At 49.9% G+C, this 19,421-nt stretch overlaps 2 protein-coding genes across 4 annotated transcripts in view; both read right to left on the bottom strand.

Moving 5' to 3' along the window:
- Positions 1–2,722: 2,722 nt before the first annotated feature.
- SHISA4 (shisa family member 4) lies at positions 2,723–6,352 on the bottom strand. Its single transcript, XM_003823024.4, has 5 exons — positions 5,955–6,352; positions 5,406–5,577; positions 4,434–4,567; positions 3,457–3,624; positions 2,723–3,225 (listed from the first exon to the last, which is right to left on the bottom strand). The coding sequence occupies exons 1-5, from the start codon at positions 6,025–6,027 to the stop codon at positions 3,179–3,181; spliced, it is 594 nt and encodes a 197-aa protein (XP_003823072.1). The 5' UTR covers positions 6,028–6,352; the 3' UTR covers positions 2,723–3,178.
- Positions 6,353–11,222: 4,870 nt separating this feature from the next.
- IPO9 (importin 9) overlaps positions 11,223–19,421 on the bottom strand; it is a 54,781-nt gene continuing 46,582 nt past the window's right edge. For all 3 annotated transcript variants that reach the window (XM_003823026.7, XM_014342444.4, XM_034943529.3), the window contains one exon: positions 11,223–19,049. In XM_003823026.7, the coding sequence (XP_003823074.4) occupies positions 18,939–19,049 (111 nt within the window). In that variant the 3' untranslated portion in view covers positions 11,223–18,938. The remainder of the gene's footprint in view (positions 19,050–19,421) is intronic.

The following is a 19,421-nucleotide window of genomic DNA, read 5'->3' on the forward strand; positions in this document are numbered from 1 at the left end:
CCTTCCTCCAGCCCTCTAGGGCCCTTCCCTTACTTGCCCCTCCCTCCTTTACTCTTTGCCTGAAGTACCTCCCTTCTGTTCACCTCTTGGGGGGGGGGCTCCCCTTCTCCCCTCACCCAAGGTGTCTCTCCTTTCTTGCCAACCTTTCTCCCCCTGCCCATTGTATTTCCATGTGTCCCTGCCCTAGCTCCTTCCCCTGCACCTGACCCCTCCCATCCACCTGTGAGATCCGCTTTCCCTTGAGCAGGCCCAGCCTGGCAAGATTCCTGCCCTAAGAATGCACTCCTCTTGCTTTTGTCTAAAAATGCCCCTCTTCTCCACATGTGCCTTCCAGACCGCCCTTTGGGGGATTCACCATTCCCTCCCAGCCTAGCAGGACCCTATTGACACTATTGAGGTCCCCCAATCCTTGAGGGACACTGCCCCTCCCACCCTCACTCCTGCCTGCCCTTATAGAGTGCCTGATTGGCTTTCAGGGGTGCTAGTTGAGGAACAAGGTGATCCGGAGGGGCAACTACAGCTTTGTACTCCCCTGGCCCTGCTGGGCTCCCCTTGTTTCCCAGATGATGAGTCAGATGAGGTGGGGTCAGAGGAGACTGCAGTGGTTTGGGAAGAGACGTAGGGGTGATTGCCTCCATTTAAAGAACTCCAGGATATGTGAGAGACCTCTTCACTGCTCAGAGCACGTGAAAGTCCTACTCTGTCACAGTTTTGCACCTTTTCTTAGAATTCTCTTCAGTGTTTTGCAGAGTTAGTTGACTGGAAATGGGGCAACTCTACTCTTCCAGTCCCAGCTATGGCTAGGGTAAACCTGCCTCCTATCCCAGACTACAAAGCATTTTTTCATTGGCACCAGGTTGTTGATTCAAGGATAATTAATTCTGACTGGCATCACCTTGCATACATTTACACATCATTTCTCAGAGAAACTAAAAAACCTTAATATGTAGATCTCTTCCAGCTCCCAGCTTCAGGAGAGAGGAGACTGCACTCCAAACCTCAGATGACTTGGAGACCCTCTTTCCTAAATTGTGAAGCCAGGCAATCCAGGGCTCCAGCTCCCACCTCTTGTCCCCACCCTCAAAGAGAAAGAGGATTTGTACCTGTGGCCTCAGCTCTGTCTCTACCAGCATCAGCAGCCCCTCCCTGTCTGGGTCTGATCCAGGGGCAGACATGTGGGCCCCATGAAGATTTCACTGGGAAGGGGAAAGCCGTGAATCTAGGGGCAGAGCTCTGCCCAGGGGAATTTCTGACCCTGGCCCCAAAACCCTGGCCCAGGAGCTCTTGCCTTCCAGGTTGCGTGACAAGAGATAATCCTCAAGAGTATGTGGGTGGCAGAAGGCCCTGGGGGCATGGTCAGCACAATGGCCATATCCAGAACCCAGCTGGGCTGCAGGATCCCAGAGGTCTGAGTGGGCAGGGCAGGAGAGCAAAGCCTGAGGCTGCAGTGGGGCTGGAGTACCTGTGGATGGGGAGAAAAGGAGGGCTGGGCTTAGAGGTTACTTGGATAAGGGGCTTGGAGAGGGGAGGGGCTCTTCATTGGTTGGGCTTTGCCAAGCTGAGCTGACACTTTTCCCACTTGAATTAAAAACAATAAAACTTCCTTCCCTGGATCTGTCACCAGACAAGTCCTGAGAGCACAAGGACCGTGACCCCAGGGAACAAGGAGAGGGAAGACAGCCAGGCAGCTCCAGAGGTGGGGGGGGCTCTTCTAGGCAATATTTGTGGGAGGAGGGGGAGAAAAGGTCATATCCCCCACTGTGTGGCTCAGTGGGGGTCACAGACATGGGCCTGGGGACTGGCAATCCAAGCAGCTGACAGAAGCGCCTTGCACCAGATTCTTGGGTCACCCAGTGTCTCTACCTGGCTCCTAGTTCTAGGATCTCTAATCAGGAAGGAAAGTACAGGACTAACAGTTTCATGTACATACTATTTCACCCTCCTGACAGCCATGGGGTATTATCCCCATTTGATTTATTTATTTATTTATTTATTTATTTATTTTTATTTATTTAGAGACAGATCCTGGTTCTGTTGCCCAGGCTGGAGTACAGTGGCGCAATCTCGGCTCAATGTAACCCCAGCCTCCTGGGTTCAAGCGATTCTCCTGCCTTAGCCTCCCGAGTAGCTGGGATTACAGGTGCCTGCCACAATGCCTGGCTAATTTTTTTTTGTATATTAGCAGAGACAGGGATTCACCATGTTGGCCAGGCTGGTCTTGAACTCCTGACCTCAGGCGATCCACCCACCTTGGCCTCTCAAAGTACTGAGATTACAGGCATGAGCTACCACACCCGTCCTATCTCCATTCCATAGATAAGGACATTGAGGCTTGGGAACCTTTGGAGACATGGCCAAGGTCAGAAAGTGGTGGGGCCCAGAATGAATCTAAGGGTACCTGAATGGGAACTGCCTTTGTACAGTCAGCAGTGCCTCAGCTGTTGTAGAGCTGTTGATCCCTAGCAGGGAATATCTGTAGTGCAAACGAGCATCTCTTCAGAGCTGTGGCAAAATTCACCTCATTGTCTTTAGGAAGCCTTTAGAAAGCCAGGAACAGTCCGCCTTGGTCTGCTTGTGGATGGGGGTGAGGATGGTGCTGTGCTCCGGTGCTGGTGCTGGCCCTCCCCTACTTTTGGAATATGGAGTGGGCAACAGTCTGGGCCCAGCTGAAGGCGGTGTTCCTGGAAGGTGTGGATGGGTCCAATGATGCGACTGATATGAGTTATGTCTTTACAGCTTTAATCTAGCAGGCCAGAGATCTGGCCAGTGGGGCAGCCAGAGAGGAGGGCTACTACCAGCTGCTGACGGAACCTCCTCCCTCCCCCCACCCCAGCCCAGAGGGGACAAACAGTAGGGCCCCAGCCTTCCTGGCTGGGATCTTGGGAGCAGAGGGACTATTTGAAAACAGGCACTGTGACCCAGGCTGTCATCTCCCTCCCTTGCCCCCAGTAAAAATAGCCCATAATTCCAAGCCCTCCCCCCAACCCCTCATAGTTCTAGCTCAGCTCCTGTTCCACTTCCCTGGGGCTCTGTCCCCAGTAGGGCCCAGGGCTTGGCTTGGTCTGGGGCCTGGTGGCTGGAGGACTCCTGCCACCTCCAGGACCAGATGCAGGTACAGGATGAGGGCATCTCCCAAGGTTGGCATCACTGAAGGGGCAGCAGAGACATGGCTGGTTCCTCAGGCTCCCGGGTAAGAGGGCTGTGGTGGCATATAGGGAGGAGGAGCTGAAAGCCAAAGAGACAGGATGAGGGTGAGTGGTGGCATAGGTGGACGAAAAGTAACACCCCTGCCCCCGGGGCAGACAGGACCCATAGGGAAGAGTGGGCCTGGAGGTTTCGGGGTAGAGGTGGAGGAAGTCTGGGAGAGGGAATCTGAGAACGAGAGAGGCACAGGGGAGGTCGCAGGGCAAGGGGTGGGGGAAGGCAGCAGCAAGGGGCTCCAGATTGCTTACTTACCTGCAGGGTTGTAGACTGGGGGCCCAGCTGGGTAGAGTGGATATTGGGGAGCAGGACCACTAGGTGGGTACATGAAGCCAGGCTGTGGGGGTGCAGGGCCAGCTTTGGGGTCCTGGGGGTATGGGTATACTGGCTGCACTGGGATGCCTGTCATTGGAATCTCCTGGCCTAGATGGGGGAGAAGGATCAGCATTCAGAGACCCATCTCCTATGGGAAGCCTCCTCCTCCTGCCCAGGAAACCAAGGTAAGCACCCTGGTGCTGGCCTCTGGCAAGCTCCAGGCTGGCCATCTTTGCCTCCCACACCCTGCTTGGCAGAGTTAAGCAGGGAGCTGTGCACGTGGCCCCAGCTGGTCAATCTGTGTTTAGCAAGTTTGCTCCCCTCAGCAGGTTTCAGATACCTCATGAACCAGGGAGCACAGCCCAGGGAATATCTCACTTGGGCAAGAAGGGGACAGCTCAGGGCTGGTATCCTGTAATCCAGCAGAGCTGCCACTAAGAGGGTCTTCTCCTAGCCCTTCCCTCCCACACTGATCTCCCATATGGCATCACTGTCCCCATGTCCATCAGGTTGTGGCATATGTGCATCACATGCCAACACTCAGGCACATATTTTGCCATCCACTGGAGCACACTCAATTAATGTTCATCACTACAGACCTGACCCCGTGTACTTACTAAGAGTCATATGCATGCATACACTCACTGCACCCACTATTGTTGACAGACTGCACTCCTGTACACATTTGAATCTTCATGTGTATGCACAGAAATGCACACAAAGTCTGATGTTCCATATATCCCAGGCACATTCTAATATTCACGGGTTTACAAGCATTTTTCTGGGTTTTCATGCTGGCAGGTGTGTGTATACAGAAGCACATACTACTACAGAATTTACCCAATCCATGAACTCTCTGCTGCCCATGAACTTAGCCCAGCCCATCTGAGGCCCATCTTGCCCAGTACTGGGTGTACCTTCAAATGGGCTCTGGAGCTGCTGGCGCCGGCGGTACAGGTAGCAACAGGAACAGAGGAAGCAGCAGATGGTGGTGGCAACCACAGCAACAAAGAGGATCACAGCTGAGGCGATGCCTGCTATGGTCTTGGGACTTTAGACAAAGAACAGGTCCTCTCACCTTCCAACACTCATAGGACGGAGTCCTCATTATGCTGGCTCCAACTCCTGGCCAGCAGGGGGGCCATGGCATGCTGAGATTTGGGGTTCCTTGTGGGGCTCTGCCCAGTCCCTGTGAAGGAGATCTTAGAGGACCTCCACTTCCCAGAAGGCTATGCTGCCTGGCTGGCTAGTGTGAAGCATACGGGGATTTGCAGTGCGCCCCCAACCATTGCTTTTATATCTACAACTTAAATGATTAGACATACAGCATAACACTGAAAGGAGCCTTAGAAATAATCTAGAGCCATTTTTTCCAAACCCCGCTTCAATCAGAAGTCTCTATATCTATTTTATATATGATATATTTTTTAAAAAGTTTGACAACCACTAATTTGGCAAGCAATGACCCATAGAAGGCAAGTGTCTTCTCCAAGATCACACAGCTAGTAAGAAGTGGACCTGGGAATCAAACCCAAGTCTCCTGCCTTTGTGCCAGAGCTTCTTCCACAAAGCTACACTGTCGTCCGGGTGTTAACCTTGAACCCTCCCTCCCCATGACCTGGCAGGACCAAAGGGAGGGCTCCAGAAAGAACCTGGAAACCCTGGGCCCAGTCAAAGCCTATGAAGGTAACTAACATGCCTTTTCTGGAACTCCCAGGCACCAGCACCTAAGCACCTAGCTCTGCCGCCAGGCTTGAGTCCTGGTGACTCTATTCAGCTAAGAATGTGGAGGTCGACAATGGAGGAGGCAGGAGTCCGGGAGGGAGGAAGAGGAGGCCTCTGGAGAAAAGGATAGAGGAGGGGGTGAGGGTGAGGAGGCAGGAACCCACCTGAAGGCCAGGCAGTGCTTCTGCTGCCTCTCGGTGATGAGCAAGGTCAGGTCCCTGCAGCAGTACCGATGGTAGCAGGTCCCGCAGCAGAAGGTGAAGAACTCGCAGTTAAACCCCGGATGCCAGGAGCCATTCCGGTCCAGGTACCACAGGCAGTCCTCGCCGGCCAGCGCTGCGGGCAGGGATTGGGGGTGCCCAGTGGCCACCAGGCCAGTTCATCCCCAGCCGCGCTCGGCCCCACTCCCCCGGCGGTCCCCAGCCTGACGGCTCCCGAACACTGAGGGTTGCCCCTTGTCTCCACCCTGAGGGTCTCAGCCCCAGAGCCCCCGAGGCCTCTGCCTGAAGCTGACCCTGCACCCCGGGATCAGCCTCCCATGGCCCAGCATCCTGGAGCTCCCTCTTCCCGCTTCTTGAGGACCCAGCAACACCCAAGTCTCCCGTGGCAGCCGGAGGGTCTCGGAGAAGCCCTGAGCCCAAGCCCCTCGGATCGGTCCCTCCCCTTCCTCCGCCCCCATCCCACTCCTGCCGCATCACTCCCCATCCCCTTACCCAGGGGAGCCCCCAGCACCAACAGAGCGATTGCGGTGAGCGGCGCGGCCCGGCGGAGCCCCGCGGGTGGCATGGTGGGGGCTGGGCGCGGCCGGGGTCGGGCCTCCCAGAGAAGGGACCGCAGGACCAAGCCGGCCAGCTGGAGCTGCGGCGGGGCCCAGCCCGCGGCCAGGCTCGGGCTCCTCTTCCGCCTCCTCTGGGGGTGGGACTAAGCGCCCCGCCCGCGCTAACCCAGCCGGCGCGGCTCCGCGCAGCGCCCAGGAGTCCACCCACCAGCGACGCCCACCTAGCCTCTGGAGCTGGGTGCCCCTCACCCAGCAGAGCACTGCCCTGCTCCCCCTGTCCCCGGCTCCGCGGTGGTTCCTCCCATCCGAGCCACCATGGGCACTGCGGGCAGTTGGGCACTGCGGCCAGGGAAGCCTGGCTGTGTCCTGGACCCGCCCCCGGCCTGGGCCCAATCACTATGCTGGACTCCAGAAGCCCTGATCCTGGTGCCACCTCCGAATGCCCAGACACATGGGCCAACCCTGGAGGAGCAGGGCTGGACCTTCACTTGTGGGGGACCTCCTCTGCCGCGTCCAGCCTGGGACATCCTGTCGGGGGCGGAGAGGGAAAGAGGCTGGATGTCACCCCGCCCCCATTCCCAGAACACAAGCACTCATTGAGAGGCATTCAGAGTGGCTTTGTCCCCAGCGGTGCCCACAGGCCTGGACCCTGCCAGCTGCACTGGCTCCCTACGATGGACCCTTCCCCCTTCAAGTGGACAGAGCTGGCATGCACCAGCCCATGGCCTCACTAGCAGGGAAGGCAGGCTGCTGGGGCCACCTGGGGCCCATCCAGTTAGACACTCTTCACAGTGAAAGCCCTTCACAGAGCAAGCCTGTACTGCAATAGCCACCAGAGCACAGGGAGGGCAACAGTTAATTTCAGGTGGGCAACAGTTAATTCCAGGTGGAAACAGTGTTTTAGGATGGGAGAGGTCAGTCTTCACAGGTTTATACTGAGTGCCAGTGACTATGCCCCATGCTACATGAGGTACCCTCTGAGGAACTGCAAATTAAGCCAGCGAGATCATCAAAAGCCTACCTTAATCCCCTGCCATGTACACCCTTTCACACACTTCTGGGCTTCCACATCTACCTCACTGGAATCTTTCCACAACTCCATGAACTAAGCAAGGTTCGTCAGTGTTATCAATCGCATTTCACAGACTGAGAAACTAGGACTCATGGAGGTTAAAGAACTTGTTCAAGGTAATACAGCCAGTAAATGGTAGAGGCATCAGGAAGACCCAAATCTAAATCAGGGTTGATCCCCAGCCGCAACAGCAGACAGTGTAGACAGTGAGTATTTCTTGTGTTCTGGGGTGAGAGAATCAGGACAGGTCCATGGAAGGCCCAGTAGAATCTTAGTAGGTTAGGGAAGGACAGCCGAAAGAGGAGCTACCCCATCCTGGGCCCCTGTGGGTGCTGGCACACCTACCCAAGAGAGCTGGAATAGGAGAGGATAGGCTCCTGCCCCAGAAAGTTGCTGGTAGCCTGATGGGCAAGAGTATGTCCTCACGCAGGACACAGTCATAAATGCAGCAGCAGGGACAAAGAGAGACGCCTCTGAATCCAGCACCACCTACTCAGTGTGCCCATTGCCATCCATCTCCTTTTTCCTACACTAAAAGCTCCATGACTGCAGGGACCACGTGGCTGTGTTCAATGTTGCCATCCAGCCCTAGCCATCAGTGTTGTCATTGTTGGTTGAATCATCTTCAGATAAGGGACTGTCTTTCCTGCCCAGGGCTGAATCTCCCATGTGTACCCTTGACCCCTGCTGATTTGTCTCTTCATTATCCCATCTCTTTAGTGTCTTTAGCTTCTCACACCTTACCAGCTTCTTTTCCCTAGGAAATCTCAAGTCTCTCCTATTTAAAGCAAAGCAAAGCAAAGCAAAGCAAAGCAAACCAAACCAAACCACATCCTTCCTAAAACTCATCCCTCTCTAGCTACTTTCCTGCTTTTTTCTCCAACTAGCCCTCCTCAAAGTGTATACCCCTAGTTGACACTTCCAGCTTGCAATGACACCTAGCACGTACCAACATCATCAGTGATTTTCTAATTGCAAAATTCTAAGAATGTGTTTCAGTTCATGGGATGGGAGGTGACTAGACTAGGACAGAGAGTGAAGAGAGGGGGCTGTGGGCCAACCAGAGGGGAGAACTGGCTGCACTGGGAGAACTGGCACTTCTTACCTTGACAAGGGATGCTGGAGCTCGGAGATGGAGAGCTGGGGCTAGCTTATGTCGCCATAATGAACCTGGGTCTTGAAAGAGTCTGTAGATTGGCCAGGAGTGAGGAGGGGCTTGGGTGGGAGGACTGGGGGCCCTGGAAGAAGTTGTCTAAATCTTCAGGCCTGGAAGGGCTTCACTACACCTTCTCTAGGTAAGGGCAGGCAGGAATACCCCCCGCTCACCAAGCTGGTCTCTTAATCCCCAGCAAGGGAAAGAAACACTTTCCTGGAAAAGAGGAGGCAGAGTAATTTGTGATCAGATGAGACAAAACATAGGCTTTGCCAGTAGGAGGTTCTCCTCAGGGTGTCTGGAATATGATGGTAATGATACCACCAGCAGCGAACATTGCCGATGAGCTCATTCCATTGTACAGATGAGGAAACTGAAGTTGGAAGAACTTCAATTCCCCCAGCTCACACTGCTGGGATCTGCAGTTGGACTTTTGTGGCTTCAAAGCCCAGGCCCTTCAGCTTCACCACCTGCTTCTCTTTAAACAAGTCTAAAGGGCCAGGCATGGTGGCTCACGCTTGTAATCCCAACACTTTGGGAGGCCAAGGCAGGCAGATCACCTGAGGTCGGGAGTTGGAGACCAGCCTGATCAACATGTAGAAACCCCGTCTCTACTAAAAATACAAAATTAGCTGGGTGTGGTGGCACATGCCTGTAATCCTAGCTGCTCGGGAGGCTGAGGCAAGAGAATCACTTGAACCCGGTAGGCTTGAACCCGGGAATCGCCATTGCATTCCAGCCTGGGCAACAAGAGCGAAACTCCGTCTCAAACAAACAAAAAAACAAGTCTAAAATGTTCAGTGCTATGCCTGGCATAAAAAGCATGTATTCAGGGAAACTTTGATGCCCAGCCCTTATCTCTAGCAGGCCTCTGCATGTGGTGAGAAGGTAGCCAGGGATATCTGAAGTGGGGAAAGGCAGGAGGAGGGGAAGGGCTGGGACCCTGCCTGTGACCCAGTTTGGGCTTGGCTGGGGGCTGTGGTAGGAGTGCTCTGCTGAGTCACCTCACTCCTGGGCTGAATGACCAGCCCAGGGCTCCTCCCAACCTCTTCCATGCTCCTCTATCAGAGCAGACTGACACAGGCATTCCTGAGGCCTTCCTTACTTTCCTGGGCCATGAGCCCTGGAGGCTCCATCCCACCCTGGTCCTACCCCACCCATGCTGTTTGGCCGTGGAGGCTCCTGCCTCCACTTTTGTCTGGCCAGTGGTTTGTTGAACCATTCCAAGATAAGGGAAACTCCATTCCTTTCCTAATTCCTGCCTCTGGTCAGTCAGTGCTCTCCAGGAATGCACTCTACATTACTCTGCCCTCCTTTTTTCTATTCCTCCTTGCCCAGCCTCTGGCAACCCAACTCCTGCAGACAGGTAATTATACATTCCCCCACTCCATAGGACCCTGAGTTCTTTACTCTGATTTAATGTCAGACCCTTCCTGGAGAGTCTTGGACACATTAATTCTCCTTGCAGTCCACAGCTAGGAAGAGTAAGGCCTAGGACAGCACCAGGACTTGGCCAAGTTTCATGGCTTAGTTGGGGAACCAGGTCTTTTGGCTCTCACTGCCCCAGAATAAACAAACATCTCTCTTAAATCAGAATGCTTTTCTTGGCGTCCAGCTTTAATCTTTCTTGCTGTAAATGAAAGACTGTCTCCTGTGTCTGTCCTCTTGGTGGGAGGGACTTGCAAGTGGAAGGTGGGTGAAGGACAGTGAGGATGAGCCTCACTGCTGCCAAGCTACTGGTAAGAAGGAGCACTCTTCCATGTAACAAAGTTGCACAAGTATCCTATACATTTATATATATATATATGGAGCACTCTTCTCCAGAAGGACTTTCTACCAATGCCTTTGTAGGATTGCCTCTCCCAGAACGCCAGGCTTCTGCTTGTTTGTAGAGTGCCCAGGACAGCCTGGGCCTCAGGAAAGAAGGGGGTGTAGCCAGGCTGGCTTGGATGGCAGCTGTGAGCAGCCCCCTACTCAGGAACACTCTGGGTGGCTGTGGGAGCAGCAGCAGTCCCAGGCAGCCAAGGCCTGGCCTCAGGAGCCCAGCCCAGCCAGTGGGGCAGATGGGGAGGGCCAGGTTATCTTTAAATGGCACCTTACTCAGCCTGCCACTCTGCCAGTTGGGCAGGATGGCGGTAGACAAGTGTTATTTTGGGATCTGAGGGCAAGGGAGGAAGGCTCTGTTTATAGCTCTCTCCTTTCTGAACCTACTCTCTCTCCTGGGGAGGATTTGGGGCCATGGGCCTCAGCCCTCCAGCTGACCCTTTCCAACCTAAGGTTTCTGTTTTCAGCCTAGCTGTTAGCCATCTGCACAGATGGGAGTGTTGAATCTACAGAGGCACAGGGTTTCTCAGAAAGGCCAGCTCTGTAAAGGCAGGTTTAGGTGGTGACAACTGCATTAGACTTGGGATCGGACTAATAATAGGTAACATTAACACTTACTATGAGGCAGCACTACGAAGTGCTTTGTGTTATATTAACTTTATTTAATCCTCACAATCACTCCATGAAACAGATAACTAGTATTATACTTGTTCTGTGGATTAGGAAATGGAGACATAATTTAAGCAGCTTGTCCAAAGTCACCCAACAGGCAAGTGGCAAAGCCAGGGTTCAAATCCAGGCAGTCTAGCTCCGGAGCCCATGCTCTGAACCACTAACTAGATATGAGTCCTGCTCTGCCACTTACTGGTTCTGCAAACTTGAAGGAACCACTCCCCCTCTGGTCTTGGCTTCCTCTTTTGGAAACGGACTACCGTTTGGTTCAACCCACTAGAATCCCCAAGTTAGAAGTGGCAGAGACACTCTGATCCATTGTGTCTCTCTCCCTGTTCAAGGGAAAAAGAACTTACTCAAGGTCACACAACCGGGCACTGGCCCTAGTTTCTGTGCTCTTGCTGTGAACCTCCCTGTGGCAGGGATGAGTCAACGGAGCTGACGAGGGATATTAGTTATGAATTTGCAATCACAAAATCAGGTGTGGAAGAAATACATTTATTTTCTTTTAACCAAAATAGATGAGAATGAGTCTCTATCCTGCTACCTGGTTTGTTGTTATTATGGTTTGTTCCCCTCTCCAGAATCACGAAAAGGTCCTGGGGTCTCACACAGTGCAAAACATTGAGGTGAGCCCTCTAAGCCTTGGTCTGCACAGGTTCTGCTCATACATGCTCTTAAGCTTGCAAATTCAGAAGTGTTGGTCTGTGTGCCCCAGGTACAAGAGACCTTCCCAGGGAGCCTTGGTGACCAGGGCCCAGCATCCCTGGGGACTCCATGCAGCCTTTTCCCTAGGAAGTTCTAGCATCTCCAGGTGCTTTGCCACAATCAGGGCAGGATTCTCACCGCTCATAGGCCCCGTGGACTTTTTTGTCCCCTACTTATCTTTTGGAAAACTACCCCCCTTTTTCTCTCCCCTTCTTCCTCCGGGACCCTGGGCCTAATTGCAGTTCACTAGAGCTTTCACCATAGGGTCCAGAAGCACAGCTATTTCATGCAGTCCTGCTGTCCACCCTACAAAAGCAACTAAGGCAAGGAAATGCAAAGAATTCAGGTATGTTCTTGGACTAAGTTGTTGGGGGAGGGGGGGGAAATCTAGTGAAAGCAAATTAATACACCGATAGTTTATGTCACACAGCTAACCACAGAAAAACTGCTTAGTAGGTGGAAGGCAAGAGCTGGGCCTACCACCTGTTTCTATCATGTTCCTCAGGCAGGGCTGCAGTGCTACAATTCATTCCTCAGAGCTGTCCTCCCAAAGGCTCACCAAGACCCTAATTTAGCAGCAGCATGTGTGAAATTGAACTGAGTCACAGTGTAATCCAGTGAGTCAGGGAGAATGAGCCAAACATAGCTCCCAGCTATGGGTGGGGGATAGGATGGGACATCTTCCACCACTAGAGGTGTTTTAACGAAGTCATCCTTAATTCTAACTACAATCCTGTGAGGTAGGTATTAGTTCCCTATTTTACAGATGAGGGAACCAAGGCTTGAAGGAAATGTCACTTGCCGCAGCTATGTAATCATGCCAAGTCAGAACAACTCAAGCCTGGGAGGGACTTCTAGGTCTCCTAGTCAGGCCAGTAGTTCCTCATTGCTTTTCTTCCTACAGCACATTTGCTACCATATCATGTATTCTACACAGGTTTAAAAACCCTAGTATAATTTTCAATTTTAGGAAGCCAGCAGTAATGCCACCCTTTTCCCAGTTACTCAAAAAAGGAAAAAACTGGAATGTAAGTGTCATTAGATGGCAAATGTTGACCTGTACCATCCATTAGGGAAACTTAAATTCACAAAAATTGTTTTGTTTTTTTTTTGAGACAGAGTGTCGCTCTGTCGCCCAGGCTGGAGTGTAGTGGCATGATCTTGGCTCACTGCAACCTCCGCCTCCCGGGTTCAAGCAATTCTCCTGCTTCAGCTGCCTGAGTAGCTAGGATTATAGACATGCGCCACCATGCCCAGCTAATTTTTTTGTATTTTTAGTAGAGATGGGGTTTCACCATGCTGGCCAGGCTGGTCTTGAACTCTTGATGTCGTGATCCGCCTGCCTCGGCCTCCCAAAGTGCTGGGATTACAGGTGTGAGCCACTATGCCCGGCCTACAAAAATTGGAATTTTATTGCGATTACTTTTGGGTGCTTTGCTACTGGAATCTTGGTAAAGTATGGTTAAGACCTGGTCTAAATCCCCGTGAGAATGGGGAATTTTCCCGTGACTGCTAACTAAAGGTCTAGCCTCTGATTGAGCACTTGGATTGATGAGGAGGAACTCACTGCAACATTTTAAGACAATTCATTCCACAGCTCTCACTTTTGGAAAATCCTTACTTGTCAGTCTTTAAGTCCTACTGACTTTATCTTGTCAACATCTCTAATCCAGCTCTTCCACCCTATCCCCTCTAGTTACAACCTTAGTCCAGGCTCTGGGTTTTCCCACCTGGACTGTTGTAGCTGCTGCCAGACTGCATTCCTTTCTCCCATCTCCCACCCCTTCAATCCAAGTTCCAAGTCACCCTTCTAGTCACATTTGGATCAACACTGCAACACTTTTCTAAGACACAAAACCTGATCACTTCCCTGTTTAGTTATCTTGGGTAGTCTCCCATTCTCTAGAGGAAGCAGGTCTTGAAGGATCCTTCACAATCTGCCCCCACACTTGTCCTTCCAGCTTTATTTCTGGCCAGGACTCCCATGAACTTAAGCATAAATATCAGTACTTTTAACGTGCTTATAAGGTCTGAAAATGAAATTGTTTCATGACGGCCTTTTCTTACTTTTTCTCTGCAATGTCTTACCCCACTCTCATCTGCCTGGCAAATGCACAGGAAAGGCAAAACAAATAGGCAACAAGTACAAGCTGCTTGGACTATAATCACACACTTGCAGGGTGACCTTTGATAGGTTAACAATATCTGTCTGCTTCAGTTTCATCAATCTGTAAAACTGGGTGAGCAAAGTGGACTACTTTGTAAGATTAGTAGGTGGTCTAAGTGGGGTAAAAGTATTTAGCATACCCACTGGCGTTTAAATACTCCAGAAGCAGGTATTGTTACTCCTTGCAAGTGTTCAAGGGTTGCCTTCTCCATGCAACTTACCCGACTTCCTCCCCCAGGTTACCATTAGCCAGTTCCTTTTTTGGGCAGTGGGAACTAAACCCAGTACACTTATTTCTCTCACAGCACTCCCCACATTTATTATACTACAGATGCTTTTCAGCTTATAATGGGGCTACATCCCAATAAACCCAACAAAAGTTGAAAATACCGTTAAGTGAAAAATGCATTTAATACACCTAGGCTACCTTAAACCTACTCAGATCACTTACATTAGCTTACAGTTGGGCAAACTCATCTAACACAAAGCCTATTTTATAATAAAGTGTTGAATGTCTCATGTAATTTATTGAATACTGTACTGATTGTATGGATACTTGAAGTACTGTTTCTACCGAATGTGTATAGCTTTTGCACAATCCTAAAGTTGAAAAACTGGAAGTCAAACCATCATTATGTTCAGGCCCATCTGTATTTCTGACCCCCTACTAGACTAGCTCCTTGAGGGAAAGGGCCAAAGCCCTCCAGCATTTAGCACCAGCCTTGCATATCTAATAGAGGTTCAACGTTCACTGAAATGGGGTTGGGGGGAAGAGTAGCCAGAAATTGGCCTTTTATTTCCTACTTAATGATCATGGGTCAGCTTAGCTGGGGTGCAAAAGTATAGTATGTATTTCACTGGACCATCCTTGAACTTCCCAAAGCCATGTCCTGTTTCCTCTTGTCTTCTCTAAGCTAAGCATTCTTAGCTCCTTCAAGCTTCTTTTCCTTGACACGATTTGTCCTCTACATCTTAGCCTTCCTCTGGCAGAGGACTCATCTGTCAGGGAGCCTCCGGTCGAGCACCAGAAGGGAACATGGCAATGAGGATCACTGATAGGCACAGGAAGACTGAAAGGACCTTCCACACTACCCTAGACAACCTGTTTTTATTATCTCATCCTAGAACCACACTGGAGTTTTTTTGGACACATTAACAGTTCCTGGCATAATAAACTTTTTTTTATTTTAAATTTTAGGAGATAAGGTCTTGCCACATTGCCCAGACTGGTCTCAAACTCTTGGGCTTAAGTGATCTGCCCTCCTCAGCCTCCTAAAGTGCTGGGATTACATGGGTGTGGCACCACACCTGGCCCTCCTGGCATAATAAACTTTATTTTTTGAGACAGAATCTTGCTCTGTTGCCCAGGCTGGAGTGCAATGGTGTGATCTCGACTCACTGCAACCTCTGTCTCCCAGGTTCAAGTGATTCTCCCGCCTCAGCCTCCCGAGTAGCTGGGATTACAGGCGCGTGCCACCATGCCCAGCTAATTTTTTTATTTTTAGTAGAGGCGGGGTTTCACCACATTGGCCAGGCTGGTCTCGAACTCCTGATCTCAGCTGATTTACCCACCTAGGCCTCCCAAAGTGTTGGGATTACAGGTGTGAGCCACCACACCCAGCCATTAAACTCTTAGTAGCACACAATACTGTTAGTGAGAGCACAGTACTCTATAGTCCTCAACTCTTTGCACAGATGTTATTATCAATCTGCATTTATTGAAATGTTACATTTAGATTCTGCTCATTTTTATAGGTTGTAATGGTATTTGTTTGGATCCTAAAGTTGGATTCTAAATTGTCATCCTTCTTAAGGGTTTCTTATTATCTAAAAATTTGATCAGCACTCCTAATTTACTAGTACTATCTCTTGTGTAAATGGCTTCAAATTCTTTTGTGGAATGGGTAAGGCATAAAAAAAGTCATCTGTCACTAATATCAAAGGAGGGGCCAAGGACACAGCCCTGGGGGAACTTACCAGGTCAACCCACAATGGGTGAATTTATAGTTTGTTAGTTAGTGGTCAGTTACCAACTTCTCTGTCTGTCTAATGCTTTGACTAAAATGTCCAGATTATTTACCTAGTTAACAAAATTAAAGAAGATTCTAAGACCAGTTTAGCATCATTTTCTCTGAAGTCCATAATGAATGTCTGTTAAACTCTCATCACTCTTATTTAGGTGCTTTTGGGTCATTTGTTGTAGGTTCATTCTTCCAAATCAATGTCACTTATACGTCTGTAACTTGTGTTATCAGCTTCCTTCCTAGGGCTTTAACTTCTTTTCAGTCTTATAGCATTCCTTCCATCTTCCTTTCAGTTCACTCCAATAAAAGCTCGACAAACTCCTGGGAACCCCTTGGTGCCCCAGCTGCTGTTTACCAGTCAGGAGACTAAAATGTCCCAGAGGAGCTAAGTGCTCTTTTTTATTTTTACCTCATTTGTCTTACCTTGAACTTTTTAGTTCCTTGTAACCACTTAGCCCTGCCCTTTTCAGACTGAAGCTAGTTCTCTTTGGCCAAAGACAGGAGACAAAATATGGTCTAGAGTTTCTGTCAACACGTACTGGCCTCCAACAGATCTTTTTTCTTCCTGCTGACACTGGACACAGTCTCTCCACTCTTTTTCTCATCAACAGAATGGGAATATCCACTCTGTGAACCTGTTATAAAGGTTAAATGGGATAATGTATATGAAAATGCACTGGAAACACAATTAAGTACCTGCACACCGAGGGGTCCAAGACCTTCTGCTCTCACCCACAGCCGAATATCTGTTAGCCAGGGGTAGCCCTTAAGTGATACTAGGGCCCTTTCCTCAGGACTCAAGTTCTCCTGAGGCAGGATGCCCGGTCCTCCCCCAAATCAGCAAGAGAGCAGAAAGGACCCTTGCCAAAGGATTTAGGACCACTTTTGGCACTAGATATAGAATGTTTGTCTAATTAGCAGACACAGAGGGACCCCCATCATTCTCAGTCTGTGTGTGGGAGCCTTAAGCCTTCCCAAGCTCAGCAGTTCAATGCTACTGGCATGAGACCATTCTTTTGTGCCAATATCAGAGGCTGACTTGGCCTTATGCCTTTAGCACCAAATCCGACTGGCACTGCCTTGAGATAAACTATGGAGTCTGCAAGGCCGAGGGTGGTTTTCTCAGCACCACTTGGTCAGATCTGCCATCATTTCCCCAGTATCAGCAACTCCCACAATGCCATGTGAAGCAGCGGGGGCACAAGCAGTTAGCCTCAGAACCTGGCTGGCATGGGACGACTGTGAACATGCCCGCAGGCTTCTCAAAGGTAGTAAAAACTTTTAACTCTACTTCTTCCAATCTCAGTCATGGAGGTTGAACACTGGGGACACCTAGTGGCATGAAGAAATTACTAGCTACAATATCCTTGGGGCCATCCCCTTGAGTGGAGATTCAGATTCACTTTATATTCTCTTTTTTTTTGAGACAGAGTTTCGCTCCTTGTTGCCCAGGCTGTAGTGCAATGGTGCGATGTTGGCTTACTGCAAAATCTGCCTCCCAGGTTCAAGCGATTCTCCTGTCTCAGCCTCCCGAGTAGCTGGGATTACAAGTGCATGCCACCACGCCTGGCTAATTTTTGTATTTTTAGTAGAGACAGGGTTTCATCATGTTGGTCAGGCTGGTCTCGAACTCCTGATCTCTGGTGATCCGCTGGCTTTGGCCTCCGTAAGTGCTGGGATTACAGGTGTGACACACCACGCCCAGCCTATATTCTATTTCTTCTTTGTGAGAATATCAATCTAAAGAAATATTCTGTGGTTATTAAAAATGGGGCACCAGATGTGGGCACTACCAAAAAAAGGGGAACACAGGTTTCATCTTTCTCCCCATGATTTGTGTGTGTGTGTGTGTGTGTGTGTGTGTGTGTGATTGAGTCTTGCCTTGGAATGCAATGGTGTGATATCGGTTCACTGCAACCTCTGCTTCCCAAGTTCAAGCGATTCTCCTGCCTCAGCATCTCAGGTTAACTGGGATTACAGGCACGCACCAGCATGCCCAGCTAATTTTTGTATTTTTAGTAGAAATGCGGGTTTCACTGTGTTGGCCAGGCTAGCCTCAAACTCCTGATCTCAAGTGATCTGCCCATCTCAGCCTCCCAAAGTGTTGGGATTACAGGCGTTAGCCACCGCGCCCAGCCTCTCTCCATGATTTTCTAATCCTCATTTACTCTTTGAACCCCAAACAGACTAAACTTCCCAATTAAGGAATCTCCCTTAAAAATATTTGATGAAACAATGCCAGTTCTTTAAGAATCATTTCAGGCTATGTTTGCCAAGACACACTAGAATGTTTAGACAGGCTCCACCTAATCCTTTCCCCCATTACTTTTACTTACCTTCTAAAGGGAATAGAAGGCAAACAGGTGCTGAGACACCTTATACCATGCAACTAAATTCATTTGTAAAGATTACTTTACTGTCCTAGAAAAATACATGTTGCAAATTTGAGGGCTACAACTTAAGCACTTTAGAGGCTTCCTGAGGGAAAGGGGATAACCTTTGAATATCAGACTCTGTGGTAATGTGTGGGAGAGGCATATTAAATATAGTTGGGTCAGGTGGATTTAAAAAAATCCCTTTTCCCCATTTTTTTTTTTTTCTAAAAAAGGAAGATCAAATTGCCATCTGTCTGGCTTATTTTGTGTGTGCATGTATGTATAGGAACAGCTTGAGGGGAAGGGTTATGTCATGCAATGAGGCAAAAACAAGACGACCTCCTCTGACAGAGGAGCCTTAGTGTTGTAGAAGAGAAGCAAGGCTGAGGTCACTGGAAAGGATTAGAATGAAGCTGCTCTTGCCTGTTCCTCCTGAGAACCCAGAGCAGCAGTGGTCCAGGGCACAAAGCATAATGATCTCTCACGAGGATTCCTATCTGAACACATCAGAAGTCCTATGAACATAGATAGGTCTGTTTTAGAATATAAATGGTAGTGACTTCCTGTGCTCCTGAGGCGGGGCAAAATAATCCATAAACACATAATCCTTCTGGGCAATAATGTTTCTGGACTCGCCAGCAGAGGGCTCTAGGAACAGAGGTGGGGGTAGAGTCGGGGAGAAAAAAGGTTCTAGAGATGGGATGTCTTCAGGGGAACTTTGAGAAATGTCCTTTGTTCCAGCATTCCTAAGTGACGGCACCGGTGAGCCTGGTCTGAATTGTCATCAGTGTCACTGCCGAGGCCAAGGGCCAAGGGTCAAGATGCCACTTTAGGTTGAGAAGAAAGTGCATCTCAAGGCCAGTGAGGGCTGCAAAATGGTTTGCGGCTGGCCCAGAAGGAGCAAATGTAGAAAGGCTCCCCTTTTTAGATGCCGATGGTCTGTAGAACTCGCCTCTCATTGTCATTAAGGTGGCCTGAAAACATTATGTAGCAGGGCTGCTGAGCAAACTGGCAGAGGAAATCTGTGAGATATGCCTGGAGGAAAGAGCAAGAGTGGCATTAGTGAGACATTGCAAGTCACCCATTTGCAGTGGAGCAAGAACCACAATCAAATGGCACAGGGAATGTTGGTTTTTAGACAAATGCCAGCTCCCTGAAGGATGGTCTTTCATGTTCTTGGATCTAGTTTAGGTAATCCACAGGGAAACAACATTTTTCCAAGGCTGTATCACCCCAAGGACCTTCACAACATAGCCTCTAGAAGATGAATTACAACACATCAAGTGCAAAGTTCCAGCCCACCCAAAACCCTGGACCACTCAACAAGACAGGAACTCTTTCCCATGAGGCTCCCATGTTAAATTATAAATGGATTTTTTTTTTTTTTTTTGAACACAGGGTCTTGCT

Source organism: Pan paniscus, chromosome 1 (genome assembly GCF_029289425.2).
Source record: "Pan paniscus chromosome 1, NHGRI_mPanPan1-v2.0_pri, whole genome shotgun sequence".
Taxonomy (NCBI): Eukaryota; Metazoa; Chordata; class Mammalia; order Primates; family Hominidae; genus Pan; species Pan paniscus.

Excerpts from the sequence above, each read along its gene's own strand:
- SHISA4 (XM_003823024.4), bottom strand. The coding sequence starts at position 6,027 with ATGCCACCCGCGGGGCTCCGCCGGGCCGCGCCGCTCACCGCAATCGCT. Across the intron at positions 5,578-5,954 it reads GGTGCTGGGGGCTCCCCTGG|CGCTGGCCGGCGAGGACTGC; the intron begins GTAAGGGGATGG and ends CCCTGCCCGCAG. Across the intron at positions 3,226-3,456 it reads CCCAGTCTACAACCCTGCAG|CTCCTCCTCCCTATATGCCA; the intron begins GTAAGTAAGCAA and ends TTTGGCTTTCAG.